The sequence below is a fragment of the Saccopteryx bilineata genome, chromosome 1 (assembly GCF_036850765.1).
Source record: "Saccopteryx bilineata isolate mSacBil1 chromosome 1, mSacBil1_pri_phased_curated, whole genome shotgun sequence".
Taxonomy (NCBI): domain Eukaryota; kingdom Metazoa; phylum Chordata; class Mammalia; order Chiroptera; family Emballonuridae; genus Saccopteryx; species Saccopteryx bilineata.
The window spans coordinates 14,824,418-14,845,502 of NC_089490.1; the positions used below are offsets into that span (position 1 = coordinate 14,824,418).

The 21,085-nt window shown below is 54.5% G+C and overlaps 1 protein-coding gene across 3 annotated transcripts in view; it reads left to right on the plus strand.

The window, feature by feature from the left end:
- Positions 1-7,970, plus strand: part of C1H6orf89 (chromosome 1 C6orf89 homolog) — a 42,043-nt gene extending 34,073 nt beyond the window's left edge. For all 3 annotated transcript variants that reach the window (XM_066238259.1, XM_066238165.1, XM_066238344.1), the window contains 2 exons: positions 244-367; positions 5,555-7,970. In XM_066238259.1, coding sequence (XP_066094356.1) covers positions 244-367; positions 5,555-5,646 — 216 coding nt within the window. In that variant the 3' untranslated portion in view covers positions 5,647-7,970. The remainder of the gene's footprint in view (positions 1-243; positions 368-5,554) is intronic.
- Positions 7,971-21,085: the final 13,115 nt, after the last annotated feature.

Below are 21,085 nucleotides of genomic sequence, written 5' to 3' on the forward strand. Positions count from 1 at the left end.
GCCATTAGAAGAGACTTCTGCCCTGGTCTCAGTATTGGGAGATGCCCTGCTTTGAAGAAACTAGTTTGCTTTAATCTCTTGGACATAACTGGGAGTTGGGTTACTGGCTCTGTTTTTCTTTTTGCTTAGACTGCTAAGAAACTCAGACCAACACATGTGTGGATTTTTGTGCATTCATCTCCCACACCCCTGGTTTTACCTTGATTCCTTCTCCTTCCTTTTCTCCCCCGTTTCTTCCTCCAGACGTACAGGATGCACGACCTGTTTACCCTGGGCAGCGGCGAGGCCATGCTGCAGCTCATCCCGCCCTTCCAGTGCCGACGACACTGCCACTCGGTGGTGATGCCGCTGGAGCCCGGGGATGTCGGTAGGTGGGGCCCACGCGGGGACAGCAGCCGCAGGATCTCGTCAACTCAAAAACACCCTGCTCACAAAAATGAGGGGATGTTTTAAAATGAATATGAAGCTATTAAAAAAAAGAACCATTAGATTATTTTTAAACAAGAACATCAGAAAAGCAAATGACAAGTCAAAGAAAGTTGTTCAATTATACAAATGAGATGCAAAACCAACTTTTGTTTCATTGGTGAAAATGCACCAGACAAAAGGCTGAAAGTTCTGGAGTATCTGCACAGTTCCTGATCCCCTAATTTTTGTGAGCAGTGTATTTAACTCAAAAAATACTTAGTTTTTAACTCAAAAATAGCATTTTCTGGCCCTGGCTGGTTGGCTCAGTGGTAGAGCGTCAGCCTGGCGTGCAGGAGTCCCGGGTTCGATTCCTGGCCAGGGCGTACAGGAGAGGCGCCCATCTGCTTCTCCGCCCCTCCCCCTCTCCTTCCTCTCTGTCTCTCTCTTCCCCTCCCGCAGCCAAGGCTCCATTGGAGAAAAGTTTGCCCGGGCGCTGAGGATGGCTCTGTGACCTCTGCCTCAGGTGCTAGAATGGCTCTGGTCGCAACAGAGCGATGCCCTAGATGGGCAGAGCATCGCCCCCTGGTGGGCATGCCAGGTGGATCCCGGTTGGGCGCATGCGGGAGTCTGTCTGACTGCCTCCCGTTTTCAGCTTCGGAAGAATACAAAACAAAAAATAGCATTTTTTGTTAACAGGGTTGATGTTGATGCTTAGCTGGAACGGCTAATGACGAAATGTGAAAGAGGGGAATGTCCTGTCGTGTCTACGTTTAGGACGTGTGTCTGAGTTAGAGAGGGTTATGGGGAATACTTAGAGCAGTCCTTTCTTTTGTGGGTGAGCAGATTGCGACCCAGAGAGGAGAGGTGGCCGTCCCAAGGCCCCACCGTGGATTAAACGAAGCACCCAGTCTTAAGTGTCTTGTTTAACAGTTCAGCAGGGGAGGTGCAGTTCTAAAAACCCCTTTCTCTGCCCATTTTGCTGATAACAATGCCCGCAGCCTGTAAGGGCCGCAGCCACACAAGGAAGTACGACCTTCCTTATGGGTCCCACGGCTAAGTCACAGCCTTGCAGCCCTGGCTCACCCCCGGCTCCAGGGGTTCCCAGCAACGACTTGTTCTGTGCATTGTATTCTAAAGTCTGCTCCGGAGAGGCAGGTTTAAGTCAGCAGCTGTCAGTTTGTCCCATTTTCTCGGCAGACACAGATAAACCAGCAAGCATCACGATGGCCCTTCTCATTTCTTCTGCCTCGCAGAGCCTGGGGGAGGGGGCGCTTTCCCAGCCGATGTCTTCTAGTCCCCTAATTCGGGTATCCCAGTCCCCAGGGGTGTCGCCTCTTTCTGAGGAAGGGTGAGACTGCAGACTGCCGGAGGTTTAATCCAAGTCACATAACTTTTATTTGTTAGGAATGAAAAAAATCAAAACGCACAGATTCAGCATGGAGTGATAATGGAGCACAGCTGGCCTGGCCCTTGGGCATTACTGCAGAAAAGATTCTTGTGTGGAAATTGTTCTGAACCTGGTTTCCTGTCATGGAGTGCCCTCCCCTGAGCGTGACTGTGGCAGGAGCCTGTGTGACATTTGGGTTGGGAGTGTGTTGTGGCGCATGTAAAAGTCCCTGTGTTCCCTTCCGACAACTACAGGAACGCCTTGCTTACCCAAATTCCAGGTTTCCAGCTCCCACGGGCACGTAGAATTCCAGTGTTAGAACTAAGGGAAAAGAAGAAACCGGTGACAGGCAGTGATCAGAGCAGGTCTGAGCATCACGCTCCAGTGGGGATAGCCCAGAACAGCCTCCAGTCTAGGGCGGGGTGCCAGCCGGGCCGGGCCGGGCTGCGGACCAGCAGGAGACAGGCCCTGGGCTCAGCAGTGCCCACGCACGCCCAGCCACGCGACGGGACTGTGGCGAAGGGCAGGAGACAGAAGGGAACAAGAAGAGGCACGTCTGGGAGAAGGACAGGGGCAGCAGTGGGCAGTGAGCGGGGCCGAGTGCTGGCCGCAGAGGACAGGGAAGCAGGCCCGGCTGTGCGGGGGGCAGGGGCCGAGTGCTGGCCGCAGAGGACAGGGAAGCAGGCCCGGCTGTGCAGGGGGCAGGGCCGAGTGCTGGCCGCAGAGGACAGGGAAGCAGGCCCGGCTGTGCAGGGGGCAGGGCCGAGTGCTGGCCGCAGAGGACAGGGAAGCAGGCCCGGCTGTGCAGGGGGCAGGGCCGAGTGCTGGCCGCAGAGGACAGGGAAGCAGGCCGGCTGTGCGGGAGTAGTGGCCGAGTGCTGGCCGCAGAGGACAGGGAAGCAGGCCGGCTGTGCAGTGGGGCAGGGGCCGAGTGCTGGCCACAGAGGACAGGGAAGCAGGCCCGGCTGTGCGGGGGGCAGGGGCCGAGTGCTGGCCGCAGAGGACAGGGAAGCAGGCCGGCTGTGCAGTGGGGCAGGGGCCGAGTGCTGGCCACAGAGGACAGGGAAGCAGGCCCGGCTGTGCGGGGGGCAGGGGCCGAGTGCTGGCCGCAGAGGACAGGGAAGCAGGCCGGCTGTGCAGTGGGGCAGGGGCCGAGTGCTGGCCACAGAGGACAGGGAAGCAGGCCCGGCTGTGCGGGGGGCAGGGGCCGAGTGCTGGCCGCAGAGGACAGGGAAGCAGGCCCGGCTGTGCAGGGGGCAGGGCCGAGTGCTGGCCGCAGAGGACAGGGAAGCAGGCCCGGCTGTGCAGGGGGCAGGGCCGAGTGCTGGCCGCAGAGGACAGGGAAGCAGGCCTGGCTGTGCAGTGAGCAGGGCCGAGTGCTGGCCGCAGAGGACAGGGAAGCAGGCCCGGCTGTGCAGGGGGCAGGGCCGAGTGCTGGCCGCAGAGGACAGGGAAGCAGGCCCGGCTGTGCGGGAGTAGTGGCCGAGTGCTGGCCTCAGAGGACAGGGAAGCAGGCCCGGCTGTGCAGTGAGCAGGGCCGAGTGCTGGCCGCAGAGGACAGGGAAGCAGGCTGGCTGTGCAGGGGGCAGGGCCGAGTGCTGGCCGCAGAGGACAGGGAAGCAGGCCGGCTGTGCAGTGAGCAGGGCCGAGTGCTGGCCGCAGAGGACAGGGAAGCAGGCTGGCTGTGCAGTGAGCAGGGCCGAGTGCTGGCCGCAGAGAACAGGGAAGCAGGCCCGGCTGTGCAGTGAGCAGGGCCGAGTGCTGGCCGCAGAGGACAGGGAAGCAGGCCCGGCTGTGCAGGGGGCAGGGCCGAGTGCTGGCCGCAGAGGACAGGGAAGCAGGCCCGGCTGTGCAGTGGGCAGGGCCGAGTGCTGGCCGCAGAGGACAGGGAAGCAGGCCGGCTGTGCGGGAGTAGTGGCCGAGTGCTGGCCGCAGAGGACAGGGAAGCAGGCCGGCTGTGCGGGAGTAGTGGCCGAGTGCTGGCCGCAGAGGACAGGGAAGCAGGCCCGGCTGTGCAGGGGGCAGGGGCCGAGTGCTGGCCACAGAGGACAGGGAAGCAGGCCCGGCTGTGCGGGGGGCAGTTCGCTGCTTGTGGGACAGGTGACGTCTCGAGCACCTCAGGGACCCCGAAGAATGGCAGTGTGACAAGCAAGTTCTGTGTTTTTTGACAAAATAAGCATTGTCCTGTGAGTGGAAGGGGACAAGGTGCCTGTGATAAAGGGGCATTTCGAGAATGACATAAAGGTCAGGTGCCGGCGTGCCGCACTTCTGTGGGGATGGCACCGTCACTAATCATGGTGACCTTTCCCTAATCGTCACCAGGGAGAGGCTAAACTCCCTGCAGTGTTCTCTGTTTAAAGACGAGTTGGGTGCATCGTGCTTGGGGACATTTCTCATCAGAGACCACAGAAGTGTTAAGAGGTTTTAAGCTTACCTTTCTAGTGCACTCCAGTGATGCAGACCATTGTTTCCTAGACAGTTCTCCAGATCATTCACGACTCCAGGCTTGGGAACAGGACCGCCTTGGAAAGGCCACTGGCCAAAAGGGCTCCCTCGGGGCATTTGACTTTGGGAAATGCCTGTCTTGTCAAACCTTGTGCATTATAGTATACAGAGGCTCCAAAAAGCCTTGGAGGGGCCTAGTGTTTCTCAAATTTCTTGGTCATGGAACCCATTTTCCTTGGACTGTCTTGTAGAATGCTGTTTGCAGAACCCAGTTTAGAAAACAGTGGTTTGGGTCAATCCAGATGCTTTGTGACGAGGCCATGTTGTAGATAACCTCAGAAAATTGGATAGGGGTCCCACTGCCCCTCAGAACCCAGCCTGTCTTCTTGCTGAGAAAGATGAGCTTAGTCTGAGAATTGCTGCCCAACACCAGGTCATCTAGAGCAGTGTTGACAACCGCAGTCCACGCACCAGTTCGCCAGAAATTTTATGCCGGTCCACAAAAACATTACACCCTAATGTTGTATGCAGGTTATAGACCCAGTGATCTTAGTCGAATTTGCTTATGCTTAGGGTGATTTCTGCCTTAGTGGTCCTCAAAATAATTCTATTTTCACCAGTCCCCAAGTGTAAAAAGGTTGAAAGGCATTGATCTAGGCCCTGGCCCATTGGCACAGCAGTAGAGTGTCAGCCTAGTGTGTGGAAGTCATCCTGGGTTTAATTCTTGGTCAGGGCACCCAGGAGAAGTGACCATCTGCTTCCCTGCCCCTCCCCCTTCTCTCTCTCTCTCTGCCCCCCCCCCCCAGCCATGGTTCATTTGAGCAAGTTGGGCACAGAGGATAGCACCAAGACCTCACCTCGGATGCTAAAATAGCTCGGTTGCCGAGCAACAGAGCAATGGCCCTAGAGGGCAGAGCATCACCTGGTAGGGGGCTTGATGGGTTGATCCCAGTTGGGATACATGTGAGAGTCTGTCTGCCTCCCTGGCTCAGATTTAATTTAAAAAAAGAAGAAGAAAGCCACTGATGTAGAGCATCCTGCGTTTGGAAAGCAGCTTAGTTGCAGTTCGCAGTTACCCAGGTGAGGGGTGGTGGAGCACTTTGGTTCAAAGTGGCTCCTGGTGGGTACCAGGTAACGGAGAAGACTGTAACCAGGAATATTTATGCCAGAAAGAGCTAAAAGGCCTTCAGAACAAGATTTGCCCGACTTTGCGGTGTGCCCGAGGGCGACTTCAGCAGACCTGCCTTGCTCGCGCCCACAGGTGTGCCCAGTCCCCGACATTCACATGCTTTCCTGTTGCTGTTTCCCTTCCAGGCTATGCTGGTGCCGACCACTGGAAGGTCTACATTTTAGCCAACGGGGTCCAGCCTGTGGTCATCTGCGATGCGACCACCTCAGGACAGTAGGGAACAGAACCGTAGAGAGGAGCAGCTCTGAGAGCTGAAGACCGGACTGAACGGAAGAAATAAAGACATAAACAGTGAAACCACTTCCCAGGGGCTGGCCACTCAGCCCCTGCCCTGTGCATGCCTGTGGGAGCCGACTGTGTGGGAGCCGAAGCCAGGACGGGCCGGGCTCCGCCAGGTGGTCGGGCGCTGCAGCCGGAGGCCGCCTTCAGGCGGGGGCAGGGCGGGGCCTTCCCTCCTGTGCATGGCATGGTCCCCCTCTGCTGGCATGGCCGCCGAGAAGGCAGCCAGCTGGTTCTGACTGCAGCCGTCCTCCAGCCGGGGGACCTGTGTGTGCTGTCTTCCTGGCCACACTGCCCTGCGTCTCTGAAGGAGAGCCACCAACTGCGTCATCGCCGTTTCCCTGACGGACTGGAACCCAGACCCACTGAGAAGTAGACTAGATGACCTCTCCACTCAAGAAGCAAACTCTTCCCCGCCACCCAGGGCTCGCGGAGTCTCGATGATGCCAGGCTGGGGTCTGAGGACGATTGAAGTGGCTGCTCCTAAAGTGATAATTCTCCCCGTTTGTCTTTTGGTTCTTTGCTTCCACTGTGCTCCGCCCCTTCCCTTCTCCATGGGCCACCTGGCTGGTCTGGGCCTCGGGCACCCGGTCCCCTCCCGTGGCGGCCCGAGGCCTGTGCGGTGGGCCGTGTGCTCTTCTTACCAAGTGTCCTCAGAGGAGGATGGGTTAGAGGCCGGCCTGGGAGCGCGCCCCCCGGGCTTGCGCTGCGGTCTGACTCTGTGCATGAAGATGTTTTACAGATGTGTCAGGTTGATGTTGTAATGTGGTTAGGGAAGGAGCTCCAGGCCCCGAGCCTTTGCCAGCTGGGTGTGCCACCATGTGATCGTCTGTCTTAGAATGGTCTGTCTTTGTGCTGCAAACAAGGTAGAGCTTGTGTGTTCTGTAACGATGTAAAGTTGTATTCTGACTGGATAATTCACTAAGCTCTTCATTCCCCTAATTTAGTGATTTCCTCATGAGTATTAATCAAATGGTGTTCCGGATCTTCTTTTTTGTTTCCTTTTTTCCCTTTATTGATACTGCCAGGTGCCTGGCCTCTGCTCACGCCATCACCAAGGTGAAAGCACGGCACACCGTGGCCCGGCTTGAACAGCAGGACTGAGTGGGTCCCGGAAGCGTCAGTTACGACCAGGGGCTGTCGGTGGGGAGGGAAGTGGGTGTGACCCCTTGTGGGTCCTCTTCCTCTCCGACCCCGCAGCTGCCCCAGGCCCTCTTCTCCCTGGGGGTCCCTGGGCACTTGAACCCCCTGTGTGTGGGCTTGTAAAGGACAAGCGGGGCTCACAGAGCTCGGGCAGAAAGCCCAGAGCCGCCTCTGCAGGCCTGAACGAGACCAAGATGAACTGGACCGGAGGGAGTTTCTCCGTCAGAGAATCAGCGTCTTGTGTTGATTAATACAGGAAAAACAAAACTTTGTACACAGAAAAGTCATGCTCGCTAGCCGTTATGTTGTAAGAGGTTTTAAATCAGAGGGCTCACGTGGAGGCCAGCTTTGCGCAAGCTTCTCGGGCCTCTGCCACGTCCCGACCCTGCCGCGGGCGGGGAGGAAGGAGGATGTGTAAACCAGCTCTTCAGAGGCCACTCACTTTTCCTAAATCAGGCCCGTTCGGTTAAGAAAAGAGAGGATTCCTTAAGCGCAAAGCAGCTGTTTTAATGATTGAGAGCTCGGTTTCATTCTTGTGAACTCCCCTCGGTCCTTCCCCATTTCTCTCCCGCTCCTCACACTTGAACACGTTCAAAGAATGCCCGCTTCAGCTGGAAACTGAGGAGCCTGCAGGTGTCGGTGCTCCGGGGAGGTCTGGCAGCCCCTGAAGGGCCGCCGGTCGGCTGAGGCTGGCGCGGCGGCTGCTGCTGCTGCAGAGGGCTGGGCGGTGTGCACCTACTAGTCTAGCTGAAACCGGTCCGGTTCAGAACGGAATGTCAGTGTATGGGAGAGGAGGAATTCTCCAGAGAGGGTCTTCTGCTCTCTGTCACTGAATGCACAGAGATAGTTTGCCGTCTTCTCCTGGTAGTTCTGGTGAGACGAATCTCCCTACAGGAATGGCCCAGCGGCCAGCCAGCCCCGTGCTGGTGGCCAGAGGCTTTGTGGGGGGTGCTGCAGGGCTTCCCCTGCTCACCTCACTCAGCTCCCCCGGGAGCAGTAGAAGGCCCCCGCAGGACCCACGGTGGCAAAGAGGGTCGTCTAACATCTAACGAGGACGGACGCAGATGTCGGGGGGGATGGTGGGACCACCCAACCAACTCCCACCTCCACCACCACAATGAACAAAACCACGGGGCTCTAGGAAGAGAGACTTGCTCATGCGTTTGTTGGGTGTTTTTTTTGTTTTGTTTTTTTGTTGTTGGTTTGGGTTTTTTTGGGTTTTTTTTTTTTGTATTTTTCTGAAGTTGGAAACGGGGAGGCAGTCAGTCAGACTCCTGCATGCGCCCGACCGGGATCCACCCGGCACGCCCACCAGGAGGCGATGCTCTGCGCATCTGGGGCGTCGCTCTGTTGCATCCAGAGCCATTCTAGCACCTGAGGCAGAGGCCATGGAGCCATCCTCAGCGCCCAGGCCAACTTTGCTCCAATGGAGCCTTGGCTGCGGGAGGGGAAGTGAGAGACAGAGAGGAAGGAGAGGGGGAGGGATGGAGAAGCAGATGGGCGCTTCTCCTGTGTGCCCTGGCCGGGAATCGAACGTGGGACTCCTGCACACCAGGCCGATGCTCTACCACTGAGCCAACCGTCCAGGGCCAGTTGGGTGTTTACTAAGAGGTGACATGTGACCTCTACCCACGGGTCGGGTTCACGGTCCTTACAGATTCCCGGAGCACAGCGTGTCTCCCCAGACATCAGCGCTCGGGGGAGAAAGGCTGCCTTGGCACCAGGGTGAAGCACGGATGTCCAGACGGCCTGAGGTCTCAGGAGTGGAGTATTAAACAGACATCCCCCTGTTCTGGCTTTGAAAAGAGGCGGGGCTTGTCCTTTTCCCACTGTCATTTTTTTTAGGGAGGGGAGAGAGTAGTATAAAAATGGCTTATGAAAACAGGATCTATTTGGCCATATATAAAACAGTCTATGAAATAGGCCGACTTGGGCTCATTTTTTTAAGAGAAAGGGATAGTAATATTTGTGGAGCCCATAGTCCCTTTTCATCTCGACTCAGTCCTGGAAAGTAGGTATTAGATCCTCATCTTCCAGGGGAGAAGCCGGGGCTTGGGGCTGTCAGTGCTGGCGGCGGTGGCTGGTTCTGCAGTGTGTTGTCCTGCCTCTGCACAGCGTGGTGCTCAGATCAGGGGGGTTTACTGACTCCGGTGAGCCCCCACTGGGGTAGGAAAAGCTAAGGACAGGGTCAGCAAGTCAGGGACTCTTTGAGGTTTGTTTTTAAAACTGTTTTGGACAGTCATGGAGGAAGAGAGACTCGACCCAGATGACTTGTATGAAAAGTCTTGCACTTTTCCCCTCCCCATTTGAAAACTCTCAAGAGTGAGTGTGGCTGGAACACAACCGGGTCCAGCCGTTTTCCCATCACTCCACGTTTCCAGATGTGTGACCAGAAGAGGGACTCTGCCCAATTCCAGTTGTGGGTCCCCTTGGAGTTTACATCACTTGTTTTTCATTTCTCAGTTTTCTGTTCCTTTCTTCCAAAATCCAGCATAGGGCTCAGTGTGGGAACAATTATTTTAACTAAAAAGTTCCTTAGCCGCAGGTGATGGCCTCGGTCATTTTAATGCAGTCGGGATGAGTTTGCTCATTAACCGGTGGCTTCCGTAGAGAACACTGAAAACCCACAGCCCATGCGCACTTCGATGGAGCCCTTGCCGGGCAGGAGAAGCCACGTGTTGGGGGGGAGGGGAAAGCTGCATGCGGGTGGCGTGGACAGAGGCGATCTGGTCCACCTTTGAACCAGTTATTAAACACGGGGGTCTTGTAGGCTTTCGAGTTCTAACAGTGGAGGAGAAGCTCTCCTGAGTTCAAGGTTCCACACGCACTCATGAACTTTCCGTAGCAACCGGTCAAGCTAAGTGGTTGACGGGAGGGAGCGCCATTGGTTTGCTGTGATGTAGTAAGCACCGGCGTGCGTGCGCGTAGGGGTCACGAGGCCAGGAGGGCGCGGCACTCATGGAGGCAGCCCTGTAGCCAGTGAAAAACGGGAGGCCCAGGGAATGTGCTGGGTCACCATCGGCAGGCGTGTCCCCGGCCGCCTCACCCCCAGCCTCCCCACAGCGGCAGCCGCTTCCTCTAAAGCACCTCAGAGGTGATGGGCAGGTGCCCCCTCTCGGGCGCCATGTCCAAGGCTGCCCATGCTGGACACGGTGTGGCGTCTAGTGCTGGCCTCGTTGGGGAGCCTCCCAGCCGGCGTGTCTGTTGTCCAGGTCCCTTTGTATCTGGTTTCCCTGCCCTGAATCATTGAAGCGTTAGAGCGATCGCACCTGTCCTTTTCCTTTCTCTGGAGGTGCGAGCGTCTCGGCCTTTTCAGAGGAGTGGAGAGAAGGAATGTTACCTAACTCCAAGCCGAGGCCTGGAACGGTCCAGACGCGGTGGGGCTGCCCAGAGACCGCCCTCCTGTGCTCGGTGCGTGCCTCCGTCACTCGGGCAGCTGGCCTCGGGCCAGGAGTGAGCCCCAGCGGCCAGGCCTGGGCAGTGCATAGGGGAAACCAGTTCAGTTTTCAGTTTCTAACAGAAATCGGGGAGTCGGGACACCTGCTTTGTGCCAAGCTCAGTTTGCCTCGCTGCTCCTCACAGCTCTGGGGGGTAGATGAGGTCATTCTGTGAAGTCACCCCAGCTCACATCTCCGCAGTGTCCCCGCCTTCAAACCCCAGCCCCTGGCGTTCCCAGAGAGAACCCCATGTCTGTGTCTCATCGTAGGCGCTTCCCCTCCAAATTGCTTTCTCTAGTTGCACCCTCAGAACAGTGCCGTCTGTGGGCTCTCCCCTCCCCGCCGCCTGTGGGCAGGTCAGCAGCAGGCTGGGGGAGAGGACTGGGGTGTCAGCGTGGACAGCTGCGGGGGTGCTGGGCCTGGGCGGAGCGGCGAGCAGAGGGGGGCGGACACCTGTCCCAACCCCCGGTCTCCGAATGATCTGAGCTCTTCATACATGTTCAGTGCAGAAGGTTGACCTTAATATATTACAAACTTGTAAAGACTTCCACCATGAAAAGAATGTATGTAAATTCAAGTTTTATGTGACTAAAGTTTTTACTTTTTGCCATTAAAAGTGTTTGTTGGTTGATAACTTCCCTAAACTCGGTGTCATTCTTTAATTGCTAGTTTTCTCTTCCCCCGGATATACCTCAGGAGACTTCTCGCCACAATCCTATTCACGAGGCAGGCCTTCGGGGCTCCTCTGTGGACGTGCCTGTCACCTGTCCCACCTGATGCGGGTCCTCTCTAAGGGTCTCACCCAGCTTTGTGTCCCCCACGCTCCCAGACGCTTCTTTTATCCCCGTTCCGGGCCCCTGCCCACCATGGCTTCCGCTCTGCTGTTCCCGGATTGTCACATCTCAGTCCTCTGTCAGTGCCTTCCTGTGCCCCGCACTTTGCCCGGGATGCATGAGGGCCTGGTGCCCTTCTCAGCCGCTGGCTGCACAGCCCAGATGCCCTCGGTGTCACCTCACCCGTGGGCGTCCTGGGTGCTCGCTCGCGGGACAGCCGGGCCCCTGGCTGGCTCATCCCCATTGCCACCGATCAGGACCTCACCAACGACTCAGTGCAGATTTGAGCTAAGGCATCTTTGTGTATGCATAGTTTTTTGTCATTTTCTACCTAGTTTTATATAAATGCATGAATACAGTCATTTCTTACAGTGTTTAGTGTCCTGTTTCTTTTCCTTCAATACTTGCTGTACCTCCCCCCTGTCCCCCTAGGACCCCACCCCGCCCCCTCCCCCACCGGCTAAGGTGATGGACGCACAGCCACACTCTGCCTCTATCTTTCCATTTCCCTCCACACTCTCCATTCTGACATCAAAAGGTTTTGTCATTGCTTCACCAGAAGTGGGACCATACCACAGACACTTGCTGTTCTTACTCGGTGCCTCACAGAGTTCAGGTCAGCTGGTGTAGCTCCAGTCCATTTCTTCTGATGGCTAGCATCCCCTGGTGCGGATATACCATTATTTATTCAAATGTTCTCTTGATGAGAAATTGCATCCTATGAGAAATTGTGATTATTTGGATCATAAGTCAAGAAGTCTTAGGACACTTGTCCATGTATAAAGGTAAAAGCCTCCCGGCCTGCGGTGGCCCTGTGGATAAACCGGCAACCTGGAACGCTGAGGTCACCGGTTCAAAACCCCAGGCTTGCCTGGTCCAGGCACATACAACAAGCAACTGCGGGTTGATGCTTCCCACTCCTCCCCCCTGCCTTTCTCCCTCCCTCTTTCTCTTTCTCCTCTCTAAAATCAATAATAGAATCTTAACTAATAAACAAATAAATAAATAAAGGTGAAAGCCACCTGTTCGTCTTTTTCGGCCCCTCTATAGCACTTGACACTTGTGGAAACCATCTCCCTTCCTTGGCATCTGTGAGACTCACCACTGACCCCCTCCCCCCTTATTTTTTATATATTGATTTTAGAGGAGAGAGAGAGAGAGAAAAGTGGGGGAGGAGCGGGAAGCATCAACTCGTAGTAGTTGTTGCTCATATGTGCCCTGACCAGGCAAGCCCGGGGTTTTGAGCCAGTGACCCTGGCATTCCAGGTTGATGCTTCACCCACTGTGCCACCACCACCACAGGTCAGGCACTAGTCCCTTTCTGAACCCCCCTTGCCCACCTCTGCCTGCTTTGTAGGACCTTCTGCCTGTCCCGGAAACGCTGGGTCCCCGCACTGGTCTGCCCACGGGCCTTCTTTCTCCGTCTGGGAGACCTCAGCTCTGCGTTACCTCCCCCATGGCAGGGCACCTCCAGCCACATGCCTCACCCCCATGTCTCGCTAGAACCCTAATCCTGTAACTGCAAGTGTCGGGAGCTCACGTTCACCAAGTGCAAGTGTCGGGAGCTCACGGCCACCAAGTGCAAGTGTCCACCGTTTTCACCGTGGAGCGCACCTTCATTCACCGTGTCCACATTGGCTGGGGCAGCCTCGGGGGGCTCCTGTCTTTCCTCTCTGTGTCTGGTCCGGACCAAGCTCTGGAGCAGGGGTCCCCAAACTTTTTACACAGGGGGCCAGTTCACTGTCCCTCAGACCATTGGAGGGCCAGACTATAAAAAAAACTATGAACAAATCCCTACGCACACTGCACATATCTTATTTTAAAGTAAAAAAACAAAATGGGAACAAATACAATATTTAAAATAAAGAACAAGTAAGTTTATTTATTTATTTATTTATTTTTTATTTTTTATTTTTTGCATTTTTCTGAAGCTGGAAACAGGGAGAGACAGTCAGACAGACTCCCGCATGCGCCCGACCGGGATCCACCCGGCACGCCCACCATGGGGCGATGCTCTGCCCACCAGGGGGCGATGCTCTGCCCATCCTGGGCGTCGCCATGTTGCGACCAGAGCCACTCTAGCGCCTGGGGCAGAGGCCACAGAGCCATCCCCAGCGCCCGGGCCAACTTTGCTCCAATGGAGCCTTGGCTGCGGGAGGGGAAGAGAGAGACAGAGAGGAAGGTGCGGCGGAGGGGTGGAGAAGCAAATGGGCGCTTCTCTTATGTGTCCTGGCCGGGAATCGAACCCGGGTCCTCCGCACGCTAGGCCGACGCTCTACCGCTGAGCCAACTGGCCAGGGCCATACAAGTAAGTTTAAATCAACAAACTGACCAGTATTTCAATGGGAACTATGCTCCTCTCACTGACCACCAATGAAAGAGGTGCCCCTTCCAGAAGTGCGGCGGGGACCAGATAAGTGGCCTCAGGGGGCCGCATGCGGCCCGTGGGCCGTAGTTTGGGGACCCCTGCTCTGGAAGTTTCCTGTTTCGTCCCCAGTACCACTGCTGCTTCAGTCCTAGAGGGCCAGTGTTGCCTAACACGTCCCCTGCAGGTCCCGCAGCCCACGGCCACCGCCCACACAGCTGCGCGGGGACCTCTCTGAAGCAGGGGCACCGCTCTCGCGGGGCGGGCCTGAGTGCCTCTCTGCTCCTTGCCTGCAGGACGGGGCCTGGCCAGCCCCCCAGCCTCCTTCCGCTTCTCACCTTGGCTTCCTGTCTGCTGTGCCCCACCTCAACTGTAATTCCTGGAAACAACCAGGCTGGTCCTTCTTTTAATTAAAAAACAAAAACAAAAAAATTTTGCATGTGGATGTCCAATGGTTTCATCACCATTTGCTGGGGGAAAACAGTCTTTGCTCCACCGTGTTGTCTTTGCTGTTTTGTCAAAGATCAGTCGCCTCCATGTCTGCAGATCTGCTTCTGGGCTCTCCGTCCTGTTCTGTTGATCTGGAGTCTGGAAGTCGGATGGGGCCAGTCTTCCCACTTTGTCCTCTGTCAGTCACATCCTGGTTACTCTGGGTCCCTGGCCTCTCCATACACACTTCAGGATATTTATTGATATTCACAAAATAGCTTGCTGGATGCAGTTTGATTGGGATTGTGTTTTATCTATACATCGGGCTGCATCCGGGTTTTTAATTAGAAGTTATCATTCCTATCCCATGATATTTTTGGACCTTACTATGTGGTTTTTCCTCAGCTTGAATTCCAGTTTATTAGGGCACATTCCTCCAACATGACCCATGTCCTTTATTCTGTCTTAATAAATCAAACTGACAAGCCCCTAGATACCATGTTGAAGACAGATATTTCACCAATCTTAATTTATTTTCAGAAGAATGACTTATTTTGGTAAAAGTGATGCATTCTTCTTATAAGCATTGAAGACAGTTGGGGTAATCTTAGGAAAACGTACACCCAGAGACAGCTGCTGACACTACGTGGACGGCATTCGAGGAGTCCCTAGGAGATTTCTAGCTAGAAGGCTGGACAGAAATGCTTTGATTACAATGAGGCCGGTCATGCTACTTTAAAGAATAAAAGTACTAAGTCAATTTTATGTGAATCTAACATTAGAAAAAGAAACACTAGTTCCTAAAAGATCTCTCTGAACTTGAAGGTGAGAAACAGCCCTGGCTGGGTAGCTCAGTTGGTTACAGAGTCATCCCAGTGTTCCAAGATTGTGGGTTTGATCCCCAGTCAGGGCACATACAAGGATCCACTAATGAATGCATACCTAAACAACAAATAGGTGGGGGGTTTTCTCTCTCTCTCTCTCTTCCTCCCTCTCTCTCTAACATCAGTAAGTAAAATATTTTGTTTGTTTGTTTTATTGTGAGAAACATTAAGGAACTAGACTTGTTTGTTCTATTAAGGTTTCCTTTTCAGGCGACATGGTTCGAGGCTCTGAAGATGAGGAAATTGCTCTTTCTTTCTCCTCCCTCATCTCTTCCTCTACCTCCCAATTTGTATTAATTATACCTCTAGTGATGTTATCAGCGCCTCTGCGCTTCCTCCCTGAAACCCTAATTCTCGCGGTCACGGACCTTCGTTTTATATTGAAGATGACTTGTGACTAAACCCTAATTCTCTTTGTTTTATATTGAAGATGACTTGTGACTAAACCCTAACTCTCGCGGTCACGAACCTTCGTTTTATATTGAAGATGACTTGTGACTAAACCCTAATTCTCTTTGTTTTATATTGAAGATGACTTGTGACTCCCCACCGGCACTTCTGCCGTTGCTTCTCCTCAGGTTGGACTTAAACTCTCCGGTGGCTGAATTTCGTCACCAGGTCCTTCCGGGATGGTGCACGGACGCTGTGCGTTCTGTGTCCGAGAGTGTTTCTGTGCTCCTTGTGCTTGGCTGCCGACGAGACCGAGTAAAACAGTCTTGCATCACGCTTCCTTTTGCTCAGAGCCTCGGAGGCATTCCTCCATTCTCATTTGGCAGCTCTGACCGTTAGTCGGGATGAGACAGGCCCGCCTGACATTTCCTGTTAAAATGAAGGGGATTCTCTTTTGTAAAAATTTATTTCTTGGCCCTGGCCGGTTGGCTCAGTGGTAGAGCGTCGGCCTGGCGTGTGGAAGTCCTAGGTTCGATTCCCAGCCAGGGCACACAGGAGAAGCGCCCATCTGCTTCTCCACCCCTCCCCCTCTCCTTCCTCTCTGTCTCTCTCTTCCCCTCCTGCAGCCAAGGCTCCATTGGAGCAAAGTTTGCCCGGGCGCTGAGGATGGCTCCATGGCCTCTGCCTCAGGCACTAGAATGGCTCTTATTGAGGCAGAGCCACGCCCCAGATGGGCAGAGCATCGCCCCCTGGTGGGCATGCTGGGTGGATCCTGGTCGGGCACATGCGGGAATCTGTCTGACTGCATCCCCGTTTCCAACTTCAGAAAAGTAAAAAAAAAAATATATATATATATATATATTTCTTAAAAGAAATCATCTATATGCCTGAAGAATTATCTCTCTTTGTTCTTCATCAGTTTTTCCTGGCACAAGGTATGCATGCTCTTTTGAGTTGCAATTCCAGTCTTCATTTTCACAAAGATGTATTAGATTTTTTTAATTATTATTATTAAGTGAGAGGTGAGGAGGCAGAGAAACAAGACTCCCACATGCACCCCGACCCGGGATCCACCCGGCAAGCCCCCTACCGGGTGATGCTTTGCCCATCTGGGGCCACTGCTTCGTTGCTTAGCATCTGAGCCATTTAAGCCTCTGAGGTGAGCCCATGGTGCCATCCTCAGCATCCGGGGCCAACCTGCTTAAACCATTCGTGCCATGGCTGCAGGAGAAGAAGAGAGAAAAGAGAGAGGGGAAGGGGTGAAGAAGCACATGGTCACTTCTCCTGTGTGCCCTGACTGGGAATCGAACCCAGGACATCCACAAGCTGGGCTGACACTCTACCACTGAGCCAACCAGCCAAGGCCTTTTGTATTTCTTTATGAATACTTATTTCTGCATGTGTTGAATTTTTTGTTTCAGATTCTATATTTATTTCTAAAATTATTTCTTTGTTTCATCTTCTTAATCTTTATGACTGGTATCTTCTCTCTTTTTAATACTTGCCCTTTCTTTTCATTTACCGTGATTACCTCAAAGCTTTCCTTTCTATTAATTTATTTTTAAGCCGTATTTATTCAGTTTCTTGTTATTTCTTTCTTTCTTTTCTTTTTTTTTACAATTTATTTATTTTTTACATTTTATTTATTCATTTTTTTTGAGAGAGAGGAGACACAGAGAGAGAAAGAGACAGAGAGAGAGAGACAGAGAGAGAAGGGAGGGAGGAGCAAGAAGCATCAACTCCCATATGTGCCTTGACCAGGCAAGCCTGGGGTTTTGAACCAGCGACCTCAGTGTTCCAGGTCGACGCTTTTACCCACTACGCCACCACAGGTCAGCTGAAAAGAATGAGCTTTGCCCTTGTTTCTTTTTTTTTTTTTAATGTTTTATTTTATTTTATTTATTTTTTACAGAGACAGAGAGTGAGTCAGAGAGAGGGACAGACAGGGATAGACAGAGAGGAACGGAGAGAGATGAGAAGCATCAATCATTAGTTTTTCATTGCGCGTTGCAACACCTTAGTTGTTCATTGATTGCTTTCTCATATGTGCCTTGACCGCGGGCCTTCAGCAGACCGAATAACCCCTTGCTGGAGCCAGCGACCTTGGGTTCAAGTCGGTGGGCTTTTTGCTCAAACCAGATGAGCTCATGCTCAAGCTGGTGACCTTGGGGTCTCAAACCTGGGTCCTCTGCATCCCAGTCCGACGCTCTATCCACTGCGCCACCGCCTGGTCAGGCTTTGCCCTTGTTTCTTAAAGCCAAGCCAGACAGAAGGAAGAAAAGCAGTAAACGCTGGGTCAGCTTGGTGCGGGGTGGGGAGCTGAGACCTACCCGGCAAGCCCACTAGGGGGTGATGCTCTCCCCATCCAGGACGTTGCTCCATTGCTCAGCAACTGAGCTCTTCTTAGCACCTGAGGCAGAGGCCCTAGAGCAGGGGTAGTCAACCTTTTCAGCTGAGCTCCTTCTGGAGGCCTGTCGGAGGCCCTCTGCTCCTTTCCTGCCCTCCAGCTCCCCAGGCAGCTCTCAGGGACAGAGGCAGCCACATGCGCCATCCACCCTCACAGATGCCTTCCTACCTGAGGATGAAACGACAGAGATGTGCAGCCGACTGTGTACTTGAGGCCATGGACCGGCCTGTCTTGGTCCAGGAATACCTCCTGGTCCCAGGCACTCGCACCCCTGCCCAACCCCCAGTGCCCAGCAGCTCTGCCCCCTGCCGGCCTCCAGACATCTCAGGTCCGCAGCCGGGCAACACCAAGGGCTGTGTGTGTGTGTGTGTGTGTGTGCGCGTGTGTTAGGCGTCTGTCCTGATGCTCAGCTTTAGGCCCTCACGGTTGCAGAAAGGAATGTGGTCCCCGCTCATTGAGGTTTAATAATCTTGTTGAGGAGACATGGGGAACAAGTGGAAGGTGCATTTTAAGAACTAGACATCGCCCTGGCTGGATGGCTCAGCTGGTTAGAGCATCATCCTACAGTGCAGAGGTTGCCGGTTCAATTCCCAGTCAGGGCACATACGGGAACAGATTGATGTCCCTGTCTTTCTTTCTCAAACAATAATGGAATTTTAAAGAAAGAATAGACATTGAGAAATTAACCATATCAATACAAAATGAATTGGAACAGATGTGCCCATTCACCTGAAGAACGGTCCCCCCCTGCCTGAAGTCAGAATGCAGACCTAACAGAAACAGTAAAGAGCGTGCCGACCCCACAGGGTGGGGGCACCAGTGGGAGCCCAGAAGAGGTGAGCCGTGGAGGCAGAGGCTGGCAGTGCCCATCTGACTGCAGACACAGGGCTCCTCAGGTCAGAGGCATGGCTGACCTCACCCACACCTCTCCTGGCCCAAATCTTCATTCGTGCTGAGCTGCAGGGGGATGCGGAGAGCTGGGCACCGGGAGGACCGGAGTGGCCAGCGTGAGCCAGGCTGTCAGCTCCTCGAGGGCAGGCCCTTCACGAGCGGTTCTGGGACAAATGCTGCAGAGTGACAGCCACTCCAGAGAAAAGAGAACTGAGCGGGACCCACAAAAATACTAATGTACTACGTGGAGGAGGGGCAGGAAGGTAGACATTCCAGAACGAGGGGATGAGTGCTTTACCTGGAAAATGAAGGCACAGAGGTAGGAACAGCATGATGTGTGCAGAGGACCAGGAGGAGATTGGCAAACATGGACTCAGGGGGTAGGGCCAAATGGCCAGGTTGTGGGGCCTGAGGTCCAAGCAGAGGAGTTGACATCAGATGTGACAGGAATGGGAGCCACTGGGTCCCTGAGAAGGAATGACACGGGGTGACAGTGGTTCGAGAGTCACCAGCCAGGCTGGGCGGGCTGGGGGGCGCCTGAAGAAGAGTTCTGTGTGGAGGGACAGAGGCTGGGGCCAGGCAGGCAGGCAGGAGGTTACAGACAACCCGGGCTCAGGGCCGCCGGAAATGAAGACGTTAGGAAAGACAGGCAGATATGCACAAAAAGGATTGTCACAACAGCATTTGTATCAGCGAATGTCCACAAGTAGGAAAATGAATAAGTAGGTGGCTGTATTCGTGCGGTGGAATGTTGTTCAGCAGGGAAAATGAGCAGGGTAGCTCCAGGTGCCTTGGAGTCAAGAAATCTTGGAAGGAAGGAAGGGAGAGAGGGAGGGAGGGACAGACGGAGGGAGGGAAGGTAAAAAGGAAGGAAAGATGGGAGGCAGGAAGGACCACTTTTAGAGGGATCAAGTTCGTGCTGTCCAATGCAGTAACTGCTAGTCACGTGTGGCTATTTAAACTGAAATTTATTAAAATAAAAAGTGCAATCCCTTAGTCACACTAGCCACATTGTGAGGCCTGATAACCGTACAGTCAGTGGCTACTGTATCAAACAGCACAGATAAAGAGCGAGGTTTCCACCATCACCAGGGTTCCTTTGTAAGAGATGATGTTTTAAAACATACACAATGTGCACTATGCATGGATACAGAGTATATAGCAAAAGTAGGATGTAAATCATGCAAATGTCAAACGGTACATTCAGATGGGGGTTATGTCTGGGAAGCAAGAGTCTTCGGGATCAGAGGAGGGACGCTGGGGGCTTCCATGTTTTACCTCTAAGCCAAGTGGCAGCTACGTGAGCGCTTGTTATATCCTCAGCTATGCTTTTACACGTGGGAAGTGTTTCATAGTGAGTGCATTTTTAAAGGCGGGCACCGATGCAGACAGAGAATAGGACAGGCAGGAGACCAAAACGACTTGGAATTTCCTGCCTGGGAAACTCCTGACCTTCCCCATCCTGGTCCCACGGGCACCATTCAGCTGCTCCACTGTTGCCATCACCACACAGACGCTCCTCCTGGTCCTCGTTGCCGTGGTTACCTGGCCTTCAGCCGGCTATGAAGGGGTCCGGCATAAGGGTGCTTCCTGCCAGGCGCGCACCCCTCTTGGGTGTCCCCCTTGCCTGCTCCACATTCTGACCCCACGCCCCCCCACAGGCTCCCCGACAGCAGCTCCGAACCCCAGCCTGGCCCGCGCTCCTAGAGATGCCCCGCATGTCCCACGAGCACCCTGCGCGGCCTGGGGCAGCTGTGCCCTCAGGGATTTGTCTGCACCAGGAGGCCAGCGGCCCGCGGGAGGTCTGGGCCCGGCGCCCAGCCCGCTAAGGCCGAGGGCTCCTGGCCTCAGACTCTGGGCACTGGCCGAGTCTGGCATCTCAGGAGGCAGAGGGAGCCTCTGGCTACGATTCTGGGCGGCGGATAGCCAGGCCCTTCTCTTCGGGGCGATGTGTTGTGGTCCCCCATCCCCGTGGGGGTGATGCCCTCTCCACAGAACCTCTCAGTCCCTCTTCTGGGGGCCATGAGACCGCAGACCAGGAGGTCAGTGATCCCAGTCAGCCCTGCAGAGGGGCCTGGGACCCTCCTGCCTCTCCCCCCCACCCCCCACCCCCCACCCCCGTGCAGGGCAGCTCCTACCTGTACCCAGTGCTGAGTGACACCCACTTTACTGAATCTCCCCAGCAATTCTCGAGGGTAGATGGTGTAAACCCATTTTACAGATGGACAAAGAGAGGTCTGAGGGGCAGATGGCTCCTTCAGCTGGTCAATGACAGGATTAGAGCCTGGGTCTAAGCGGCGTCCGCCTCAGAACTCTGGTGGCCTGCCTTCTTGCCCTTCCTCTGCTGTCACCTCGCCTCCCTGTCCTTGGCCTTATCCTCCCAGCCCTCTGTGCCTTCATCTGCACGACCCCCTGCCCTGCTTCTCCCTCCTTCACCCGCCTCCCACCTCCCCCTTCTCCTCACCCCTGAACCCGGAGACACAAAGGTGGGCTTGAGGTACAGATGCTGTGGCTCCCAGCTGGGTTCTGTGCCCACGAGGGCCAGGTGCCCCTTCTGCAGCGGCTCTCTCCCCCGGGGACACCCCACACACCACCTTA